General features: G+C 37.7%; 1 protein-coding gene across 19 annotated transcripts in view; it reads left to right on the top strand.

Moving 5' to 3' along the window:
- Nucleotides 1-12,120, top strand: part of SYNE1 (spectrin repeat containing nuclear envelope protein 1) — a 427,973-nt gene that overhangs the window by 358,380 nt on the left and 57,473 nt on the right. For 18 of the 19 annotated variants that reach the window (XM_031456562.2, XM_064486565.1, XM_031456561.2 and 15 more), the window contains 2 exons: nt 2,533-2,688; nt 10,445-10,603. In XM_031456562.2, coding sequence (XP_031312422.2) covers nt 2,533-2,688; nt 10,445-10,603 — 315 coding nt within the window. Of the gene's footprint in view, nt 1-2,532; nt 2,689-6,071; nt 6,257-10,444; nt 10,604-12,120 lie in introns of those variants that run through there. The other variant, XM_064486568.1, reaches the window with a different exon arrangement.

Consider the following 12,120-nt stretch of genomic DNA (forward strand, 5'->3'; position numbering starts at 1 on the left):
CAGAAAGAAAAGCGAGGCTGGGCAGCCTGGAAATTCTGCATACAGTGGCCCTTGGAGAAACACACCCTGCCCTCCAGGCTCTTTCCTGTAAGGAAGGCAGGAACTGTAAATAGCTGGTTACAGTTACTGCTCGGAGACACACAGTCCTTCAGTTACTCAGAGCCCTGACTATTTAAAGATTATGATCAACACTTCAAATGCACTTGAAAGCAAAACGGTAGCTAATACAGACCACTCCCTGCATGGTGAGCTCACTGACGCCAACATGAGTTAGTGGATGTAGGAACTTTCTCACGCACTCCTCTGTAGTCAAGCAGAGTGCCTGAACAGCAGTCCTCTGCTGAGCAATATGCAGGACAAATCAAAGTTCCCTTTAAAAATGCCTCCCTCCCCCCACCCCAGATAACACATGTCCTTGAATTTGCCAAGTCATTTGCAAATTACTGCCCTGGAGGAATTCTGTTTAAAACTTCAGACAGACTTGAATGATTTGGACTTTTATTTTCTTTTTTCTTTCTTCCTTTTTTTTTTCTTTTTTTTCCGGAGGGGGGAGATAATTAGGTTTATTTATTTATTTTTTAATGGAGGTACTGGGGATTGAACCCGGGACCTCATGCATGCTAAACATGTACTCTACCACTGAGCTACACCCCTAAACTGAACACAAAGCCGAGAGAGATCAAGTCCTGCTGGGATTTGAACCCAGGATCTCCTGTTTACTAGTCAAGCGCTTTAACCAGCTAAGTGATAGAGTGGATTTTAATCAGAAGTTCTCTGCTTCACTCTGGGTAAGAAGTGGTAAGCATATAAGAAAGATTAATTTGTAAAGAAGTCTGGAAATCATGAAAAGGGTGGATATAAGAATTTTTCTTCAGTATTAAAATTTAAGGATAGTCTTTGAAACAGAAGAGGCATATTTAGGAAAAACAGAAGGTGGTATATTCTACGTCATGGGTGGTAAGTAAGTGAAATATTAACTTGAGGTGTAAATTCAGAAGTATGTGAAGATTAGAAAGAGTTTGAAATGTTGCCTATAAATTCATGATGAATGATTAAAGAATATTTTCGACAAGCAAGAATGGGCATTTAGCGAGCCCCTCCTGTGTGCCACGGCCTAACCAGCGTTACCTCAATTGGCGTGAACACAAGCTCGTGAGGACAATCTGTTACGTTCCTTCTACAGATATGAAAAGTGAGGCATGCAGAGGTTTAATCACTATCAAAGTTAGCATCAGGGCTTCCTGAATCCAAAGACTATTGTTTTTACCACGTGGACTCATCTGACGGAGTCAGTGAGTCTGTAGCAGATGGATTCTGGTGGTCACGTTGTTTATGTCTTTTCTAACCAATACCCTATATCTGATGTTTGAGTGGGTGGGGTAGGGATTGAAATTAGTATAAAAAGAGGAAAATCTTTGCATTGATAGACAATTTAGTATGTCTAGGATGTAAATAGAAATGCTTCATATTTAATACACCTGGATGGTTTGGTCTTTCAGCCAAATGCTGTTACCACGGGACCTAATCTCCCAAAATACTCGACAGTTACAAACATGCCCTGCTATTAAGTTTGGAGATTAGAAGGGTGCATTTTGGTCCAGCTCTTTGCTACTCTTCCCCAAACCACGCTGAGCAGCAAAACAAAGCAATTACCTAGAAAATTTAGGCTAAAACCTAGTTTGCCTAAATTGCCTGAGAAGTTAGCCTCCGACAGTACCACGAATTGCCTTTGCCTTTGGAAACTTGTCCTTTGTGTGAAGAGACAAAAAGAGAGGGGGAAAGCCATGTGAAATGCTCTATTCATGTACAAAATTAGCTGGAATCTAAAAACATCAACAGCTGGCAAAAAGCAAGTTATACAAATTGTAAAACTGGTCATATGTTCAAACCATTGCAAAAACTCCTGCCAACTCATTCAAATATTGTTATATGGATTTTTTTCCCTAAATCATTCCCCGAAAGAACAGAATACATATTTTTTCCAGTAACTTAAAGAAATCTCTGCTCCTGTAGAAAACATATTCAGTCCATTACTTTAAATTGAGTAATAAACAGCAATAGATCTTTTCAGCTATTATGTTATAAAGTCTTTATCACAGAATATAGCAATTCAGTATTTGAAGATGAAGGTTAAATCTAGGAATTTGGGTTTTTGAAAAATATTTCATTAACATGATCAGTAACTTGGGACAAAAATAAAGGAGTTTATGAAGTCAGTTTAAAAGTACAGAAGATCAGTACTTCCATCAGCAGCGATGGAACTTCAACCTAGAGAAGATGAGAAACATCAATGAATTAGGAAATAGATTTCCGTTTCCCATTAGGAAAGATTCTGCAGGCAACCTGGTATTGTATCAGACCTTGACAAATGATCAGATTATATAGGAAGCAAATACAGTAGATACTAGATTGGATGTTCAAATGAGTGGGATGGAAAGCTAATGGCATCAAGAAGGGATTCCGAACATACTTCAGAAATCACTGATGCTAGATGTCCATGGGAATGCAAGTTTTTTTGTTTTTTTAATCTAGGAATTGGAAACTGCAATTGGGAGCTGGACAGATGACCTGGCACAGTTGACACTGTTGAAGGACACCCTCTGTGCCTACATCAGTGCCGACGATATCTCCATCCTTAATGAACGCATGGAGCTTCTGCAGAGGCAGTGGGAAGAACTATGCCACCAGGTGAGACAAACTCTAGACTCAACATTAGCTCAGTAAGGCAGAGAAGTCGAAGATGATTTGGAATGTGTGTGGCTGTGTCCACATATGGACCCATCCCGTAACTTATAGTACACATGGAGGAAAACTCTGTGCTTACTGTAAGAATCCTTCAGAGTAAGACAATTAGATATTAATACTGTACTTTAAATGCATCCAAAATGGATTCTCTTGCTCTTTCTTTTGCTGGCTGTCAAAATGTTTTTTAAGAGGAAACACAGTTTTGTGGTTCATAAATGTGGTTTTGCTAGGTAGATATTGCTGGTTTCTTTCATACTTTAAACATATGAAAAAAACATGGCTTATTTGCAGTTTTAGCTAATACAGTGAGTGGTTTTGTACATGGACATTTATTATTGCTGTTAATTTACCATAGTTGTATCCTAGTAATTCGTTGGTGTACGGCATTTTTCGTCATACTTTATGCATTTATTAAGTACCTTCTATGTGCACAATAACTTAAAAGAGATCCAAGATTGGGTTTTGATTTGGAGATGAAAGGGAAAGACTGGTAGAGTTGCAATGAGAGGATATTCCAGGCAAAGAGGAATATCAGATTAAAGGCCCACAGGTGAAGAATGGACTCTGACTGACAGCCTTGAGATCATACCCTCCAGGAAGCAGGAACGTGTCTGTCGGGTTCCTTCCTGTACCTTGATTGCCTTGCCTGGCACATAGGAGGTTGTGATGCCTATCTGTGAAATGAATCAGCCACATTAATGATTGTGAATTTCACAAGTTATAGTAGGTGCCCCACCATGCCATTTACAATTGAGCTGAGACTAAAATCAATCCAGAAGACCCTATGCAGTGAAGAAGATAACCAGGTATAAACAAAGTAAAACAATGTATAAAACTGTAAGCAAACAAAGGGCTGTGTGGATTGCAGAGAATAAAATGCTTGTTGAATTGGAAAAATCTTGAACTGAGTGCTGAGATGGGAGTGGAAGAGAAAGGTGGGTATAAAGGGAGAAAGTGGATGTGTTGGACAAGGTTGCAGCTTAAAAAGGGCACAGGAGTAGAAAGAGAGAGGACCTGGCTGGGGAAATCAGGTGTCGGAAGGATGAGGAGGGGCTTTTGAGAAGGGGCCTCTTTGAGCCTCCCTAGTTTCAGGCCAACTACACTACACTAGACGGCTCTTCCTAGGGGTGCTTGCCTTCATGCTTAAGGAAACATTACACAGAGCTGGGAGCCTCTTGATTCATTTAACATCAACGAGAATGTTGGGTAAATTTCTCTCTGTATGTTTAGATTAAAACCCATCTATTTCTCATGAACTAAAGAAAAACTCTGAAATATATATATATTTAAAAGAAAGAATTCTAAGAGATGATTTTTCATAAACATGTTAATGATTTGAGTTCAAAATTAATGTAGCCACTTTCCCCAGGGCCCCATAGTCTCAGTGAACACAATGAGAAGCTTAGATGGAGTGTGATGACGTTAATCACACGTTGTTCTTTTCTGAGTTCTTCAGTACAAAATCAACACCATCCAGTAAATTAGTGTATACTTTAAAAAATAAATATATATAGTTGATTTACAATGTTATGTTAGTTTCTGATGTACAGCATAGGGAATCAATTATAGATTTTTTCATGTTCTTTTTCATTATAGTTTATTACAAGCTATTGAATATAGTTCCCTCTGCTATACAGTAGGACCTTGTTTAACTATTTTATGTATAGTAGTTTGTATCTGCTAAACCCCAAATCCTAATTTATCCCTCCCCTCCTTCCCCCTTTAGTAACCATAAGTTTATTTTCCACATCTGTGAGTCTGTTTCTGTTTTGTAAATAGGTTCATTTGTGCATACTTTTTAAGGTAAAGATTTTATCATAGTGTATATAAATGAAATATATTTGGTGGACACAGACATTAGGAATTGATCAGAGTAATAATGTTCAGTTTCTTTTGAGAGCTTTATTCATTTGTTACTCTTGAAATCGAGAAAAGTCTAGCACTACTTGCGGACTCAATACTTCTTAGCATATTATGTGAAATTAATTAGACCAGATCCATTTCTCTAGCTAATTGATGTCTGGAAAGCTTTCAGAGAGCTAACACTTTAAATATTGGCTCACATCTCCTTCCCAAACCTACCATGAACTTCTCTACCCAGGACCTTGCTCAGGCCATTCTTCCTGCCCAGACTGACTGTTCCTTCCTCTCTGATTTTCTCACCTACCCTCCTCTCTCAGATTCCACCACCCCTTATGATGCCATTACTTGAGATTCTCAGATCGCCATATTTTTCCTGCTCCTCTGAACTCCCTCTGAACTCCTCTGAACTTTCCCTTTCGGTTTATGCCATCATGTGACAGTGCATTGTTCCTTTTGTCTTCTTCTTTTTCTTGATGTTTGTGGCTTGACTTCAAGACTATGAGGCCCTTGAGGACAAAGACCATTTCTTTGCATCTTCAGTGCCGAAAACAGCTGAGTGTTTATTCATACTGTTAATGCTTAAGACAAGACTGTAGGACATTTATTTTTTATCTGTATACTTATGTTCCTTTAAATGTAAAATAATGACAAAGTTTCTGAATATTTTGGAGGGTAACAGGATTATGATTATGAAGTACTTTTTGACTTGGGAAAACTCGTACTATGTAAGAATGCCCCAAGGTACAGAGGGTACAAACTTCCAGTTACAAGATGACTAAGTGTGGGGATCTGATGTCCAGCATGACGATTATCGTTAACAAGACTCTATTATCTACTTGAAAGTTGCTAAGAGACTAGATCTCAAATGTTTTCACCACACACAAAAAAATGGTAATTGTGTGAGGTGATGGAGGTGTCAGTTAACCTTGTGGTAATCATTTCACAACAAATATGACTAGTAAATCATCGTGTTGTACATCTTAGACTTATACAATGTTATATGTCAAACATCTCAATAAATCTAGAAAAAGAAAAAAAGTTTATAGGTTGTAAAATATCTCAGTAGACTTAACTATATCTAGGCAATAGTTTCTTTGTAAGTATATTTTTTAGAAGGTGCTGTTGATCATATATGCTGTCAGGAGATTAATACCTTGCACCTGTGAGTGGACTAAGACTTAAGTGGAAAAAAAAAAGCAAAAAAGAAAGAGGAAGCAGATTGTATATACTGTGTTTCTAGAAACTTTCTATGTTGTGTCTCAAGGCAGAAACTAAAGCATACTTACCTCACATTACTTCAGTCTAAACAAAATTATTTAAACCAGCAAGGGAGTCTAGTCATGTGTATTCGTACCAAAGGTGCCAGGCGATAACTGTGAGGCAAAATACAGACTAGTTACTAGTTCCTGAGTTAGTGTTTCCGGAGAACTTCTATCAAGTATGAAACCGCAAAAGGAAATGAGCTCGTAGTTAGGTCCCATTTCAGAAGTTAAAAACTGTAGCTAAACCTGGCATGATCCTTCTGTTAACGAGAAGCTAGCCTGTTCAGATTCAGTGGGAGCGGCTGGTGAGGTGTCGGGAGCGACTGGGACTGAGACGAGGAGGAGGAGGTGGCGGCCACGCTGTCAGTCAACGCTGCCAAGCAGAGGTAACGGGAAAAAGCATCCTGTTTTCAAACAGACTCCCCAGATGGTTTGCTGTGCCTGTGCACGGCCGGCGCTTACATTTGCTCTTACTCTTGTTTTGGTTTGTAGATCTGCGTGTAATTCCAGTTGAGATATAAATATATCATCGTTGTAATTGCTCGGTGCTCTTTCAGATTGTCATGGTGAAAATATTTGAAGCAGAAAAGGATGTGCTTCCTGTTCAGCTGCCTCACACTCTGGAGGTTTCAGCCTGCGCTTGTCAGCTGTTGGCAGTGCCGTGTGTTTATACCCTTGAGAAAACGTAAATACGCACTAAAGTGATAAATAATTTGAGGGTTTCAGCTGAGCTCAAAGAAAGCAGTGATAATGTTCACTTATTGTACAGACTAAATAGTCGTTTTACAAACCAAAAGGAAAATACTGTCCCTGTTATGAGTTTAAATTGTTTGGAAAGCTCTTGGCGCCAGTTTGTAACCAGTGCTTGTAGTCTACCTGTTTCTTCTTTCAGTTGTTGCTCTATGTAAGCAAACGAAAGCAACACTTTAATCATGTGTGAAAAAAACCAGAAATATGTATCCAAGCTGCTTAGTGGGTGTACGGCTTATGTGAGTGTCAAGGAGACAAAAACGTCAAAAACTCAAACGATGCCCCTCAGTCATGTGTAAGAGTACGAGTAATACTAGCAGTAGTGTTGTATTAATGTCCAGCTTTTATTAAGTCTTTAGGATTTGCTGGTCACTTTCTTTTTTTATTGTATTTATCTATTTTAGTTTTTCTTTTTTTCGGAGGGGGAAGTTAATCAGTTTTATTTATTTAATTATTTTTTAATGAAAGTACTAGGGATTGAACCCAGGACCTTGTGCATGCTTAGCATGCCCTCTACCCCTTGAGCTGTACCCTCCCCCTGTCAGTCACTTTCTTAAATTATTTTCTTGTTTGAAGGATATATCCTGTTATGAGCCTACAGTGTTGCGGTGCGTAAGACACTGCCTGGCACATAGTAGACGTTGCAAACAATAAACATTTGTTTAATGAATTTGGGAACAAATGAAAGATTAATTTACAAATGACAAGAGTAAGGCTTAAAGAAGATGAACAGCTGTGCCCTGATCACATCATTAGTAAGTGATGGAGATTGGTTTTGAATCTCAGCTACCTCTGGATATTTGATCATAATGTTACATTGCAACTAGTATCGAAGACTCAAGCTTCGCTGGTCCTGTTTTGTACTGACTATAAACAAATGCCTCAAATTTGTCTAACATTCTCTCTCCTTGTCTCTGGAATGAGGGTAATAATAACTACCCTCCAAATAAATAGATAATATTTTTCTTGGTATGTGGTCATCTTCCCTGAAGATGTTGAGAAAAGCCCTAGAATTTATTCTTGCTCATGGCTAAGAATTGGGAGGAGAGGCACAGAGGCCCTGCACATAGCACAACCTGTGAATCTTCAGTCTGAAGGGCAGGAGTTTCTAACCTTTGCTTGGAAAACAGTTGCTGTGGGCATTTTCAACTATTAAAATACGGTTTTAGTTTGGGCATCAGTTGAAGTAGAATTTTAATACCAGCCTGACTCTGATGCTCTGTGAATGAAAAGGAAAGTCACATCCACCAAAAAATTCAAAATCTTATCATTCCAGCAGTTCAGAGTACATTTGCTGGCAGAGAGTGTGAGGAAGTGATGCTGGAGAAATTGTGCTTTTCAACGCTGTCTTGGTAAAGCTTAACAGAGGTGAATTTTGTCTCCAAAACTTTGAACCTGTTTTTTTCTTAGTCTTTTCCATTCCTGACAATACCCACCCCCAAGTAAATGCACTGCTGTTCTACACTTTTCTGCCTTAAAGAAAAATTAATGGTGAGCTGAATTATACCAGTGGAGAAATGCTTAATGGATTCATCAGTGTCACCCTATCCAGAGAAATTTTTATTTTGAAAAATCATAGTCACTCAAAAGAATGAGTTCCTAATGGTGGTGTTTCAGAAATTATGGCAGGTTATGGGGCTTACTAGCTAGGCAGCTCCCTATGCCTAAGCCTAGCCCTGGCACAGATATCCTGGACTCATGGTCTCATTCCCAACTCTTTTCTTGCATGTTAGAATCACAGATATCTGGGGCTGTGTGGACCCTTGAATATTATTTATCCAATCATTAACAGAGCCAGCCCTAGCAGAACTGCTAACTAGGAAGTGTATAGCACCTTAGAAATACTTCCATTTTCACTTAAAAAAGGAAATTGATTCAAAGTGCATTAAAAAGTAAAATGGATTGATGGACAAAGGAATATATGTATTACAGCAAAAATGTAGCTGAATGTTAACAATTTTAGAGTCCAGGGAGTATATCATAGGTGCTTCCCATACAATTTTCTCACCTTTTTTGTATGTCTGACTTTTTTCATGATAAAATGTTGGTGGAAAAAATAAAATTGAGAGATAGGTATTTAATGCAATGGGATGAATGGTGGAAAGTCTAGCATTATCCACAGGATTGTGTAGAACATCTACAAAAATAGGTCATCTTCTTGCCACTCAAATCACATGATATTTTGCTAACATGCAATTTAGCTCAACTAGAAACATTCCTTAATAGTTCAACCAGCACTGCAAAAACAAGAGTATTGTGAAGTCAGAAGATTTAAGAATTCTGAAAAGGATCATTCTAGACCTGGATGTAAGAAAACAGATCCACTGCATCTATGATGTATAAAGAACTATTAAAACTCAATAATAAAAAATGCTCAATTAAAAAGTGAGCAAGGGTTTGACCAAATAGTTTTCCAAAGAAGACATATAAATGGCCAAGAAATATGAAGAGTGTCAACATTATTAGCCATCGTGTGGTTTGATGCAAATCAAAACCACAGTGTGATACACTTTATATCCACTAGGATGAGTACAATCAAAAAGACAGATAATAACAGGTGTTAGTGAGGATCTGAAGAAATTGGAGCCCTACTGCTGGTATGAATGTAAAATTAACCCAGCAGGTCTACTCCTGGGGAATATAACCCCAAGAGAAGTGAAACATGTGTCCACACAAACAGTTGTACACAAATGTTCATAGCATTATTCGTAATACAGCTCAAATGTCCATCAACAGATGAACTGGTAAATATAATGTGGTGTATCAATATGAAAAAATATATTCAGCAATAAAAAGGAATGAAGTACTGATACGTGCTGCAACATGGATGAACCTTAAAAACATTATGCTGAGTGAAGGAAGCCAGTCACGAAAGACCACATACTGGATGATTCCATTTATGGCAAGTGTCCAGAACAGGCAAATGCATAGAGATAGAAAGCAGGTTAAGGTTGGGAGGAGGCGTGCAGGGGCAGGAAAGGGAGTGAGTGCTGAGGGGTACAGGGTTGGTTTTTTTTAATTGATGAAAATGTTGTAACATTGATATGGTGGTTGTAAAACTCTTAATATACTCAAAGAAAAAGCACTGAATTGTACACTTTAAGCAGGTAAGTTGTACGGCATGGAAATTACATCTCAATAGAGCTGTTATGCAAAAAAAAAAAAAAAAAGAAAGAAAGATAAATAAATAAATAAATAAATAAATACATAAATAAATAAATAAAAACCAGGCTGGGAAATAAAAGAACTTGACACAAAGTAAAGTGATCAGGACAGAACTGATCAGGGACTGTGTCTCTTCCACTGTGTCCCTCGCTCTACTCTCTCCAGACACCTGACGCTCAATTAATTCTTCTTCCTTCCTTCCCTATTTTTCTTTTTTTTTTCTTTCTTTTTCCCCTTCCTTCTTTTGTTCTTCTTCCCTTCTTTCCTTTTTTCTCCCTTTTCTCCTGCCTCCTTTTTCTGTTCCTTCTTTTCTTTCCTCTTTCTTCTTTTTTAGTAAAACTGCATTCAGTGATCCTGTATCCTGTCTACACAGAACCAACTGTAGTGAGAAGCTGGATTGTTCAGAACCTTTAATAAGTGTGTGTGGCTCTTCAGGAGGGATGTCTGGGGTTTGGTGTCTCCCACTTGGACTTGACAGAAGATCCCAGCTGTGAAACTTGCTAGCCTAGAGCAGACCCCTTGGGACTGGACCTCAGGGAACAATGACTCACAACTATTGATCATTTTAATTCACCCAACAGAGTGTATTTACTCTTTTCCTCAGGGTGTGGGTTCCATTCTGATGATCCTTTTGCATTTTCTCCCACTTCAAACTCTAGCTCTCCTTAAGGCGGCAGCAAGTAAGTGAGAGACTGAATGAATGGGCCGTCTTCAGCGAGAAGAACAAGGAGCTGTGCGAATGGCTGACTCAGATGGAAAGCAAGGTTTCTCAGAATGGAGACATTCTTATTGAAGAAATGATAGAGAAGCTCAGAAAGGTATGGGATGCTGGCTATGTGTGCTGCCCCCTTCATAATGCTTAGACAATCTTTCAACGGGTATAGAAGATGGCCTGACCCCTGACTACCTCCCTGACAAAGGAGCACTCTATTAGAAACATGTTATCTCTCCAACATAACATAAACTTACCCGGAAAGGCCTCCTTCGCATACAAAATATACAGAATATTGTCAATTTGTGATGAAATAGATTATCTGCTGATAGGTAATGTTCACTACTTTTGGACTTATCTACCTGTTCAGTGAGAATCATTAATGTGTATTAGTTTTTTTCTTAATTGAAGTATAGTTGAGTTACAGTCTGTTTTCAAAGAGATAAAGTCACTAGAGAGAAACGAAAAGAAAAAACTCCTGGGATGAATTAAACTGACATTTTCTCTATAAAACATGATTTATAGACAGTTACAGGAATGAGGACTTTTCCTGAGAATTTAGCTTCATATTATTTTCAAGTTACGTATGATTATTAAATTAATTTATATGCTCACACGGATCCAGAACATTTTTCATGCCTGTATAAGACTAGTCAAATTTTACAAGCATTTTAAAATGTTTTTGATGATTTCAGTGGTGTTGCCACATTGTTTTTGAACAATTAATCATTCAAATTTTGTAATTCTCCTAAGCACAGAGCATCGTCTGAAGTACAGTGTGTTTTCCCAATTTGCTTGTTTATTGCCTGTCTACACCGGACTGTGTGGACTGTAAGCGTCACTGGAACAGGGACTTTGTCTGTTATTATTCATTGCTGGGTCTCCTGCACCCAGAGCAATGCCTGACTTCTTAGAAGTACTCAGTCATTATTTACTGAATAAATGAATTATAGCTTCATTCATTCTGAAGAGAAATAGAATAAATAGGAAAAAATTATCTTTATTCATGCATATACATAGAAAAATAAAAACTTCAAAGCCAAGATGTAATATTAATAACTTTATAGGTTTACACTTAAAATTGCAAGTTCTAAGTATAAACATTTGTATGTTTGATATTGTAAACTTTTAAAATGTAAGCTGAGATGATACAGATTTCATTTTAACATCTGCTAACAGCTCTATACTTTACTGGTTTCTGGGTGTCAGAGAATGCTCTGCTGACATGATTAATGTATAATGAGTATTATAGTGAAGTTTGCTATAGAATAAATTTTGGTTAAGTGTATTTATATTCTCATTGATTTTCATCATGAAATTTAAGATGGATATTTTGGGGATATAAAAAAATCTCTGGAACGAAATACAGTCATAATTTAGAATTCAGAAAAACTCCAGCTTTACATATACATAATTTTGCTGTACTATTTGCCACAATGTTAGGAACAACCTTTAAAATAGTAACTGTACTATTTTGTATGTATAATAAGTTATGGGCTTTAAAAAGAAGTCTTTATGTGCTTACCCTGTGTGGTGTCTCTTTTGTAAAGAAAAATAACACAGAGGCTTGGGAATTTTGACAACCTAGAAAAAAGCAATTAATAAATAGACTATAACCATGAT

The sequence above is a fragment of the Camelus dromedarius genome, chromosome 6 (genome assembly GCF_036321535.1).
Source record: "Camelus dromedarius isolate mCamDro1 chromosome 6, mCamDro1.pat, whole genome shotgun sequence".
Taxonomy (NCBI): Eukaryota; Metazoa; Chordata; class Mammalia; order Artiodactyla; family Camelidae; genus Camelus; species Camelus dromedarius.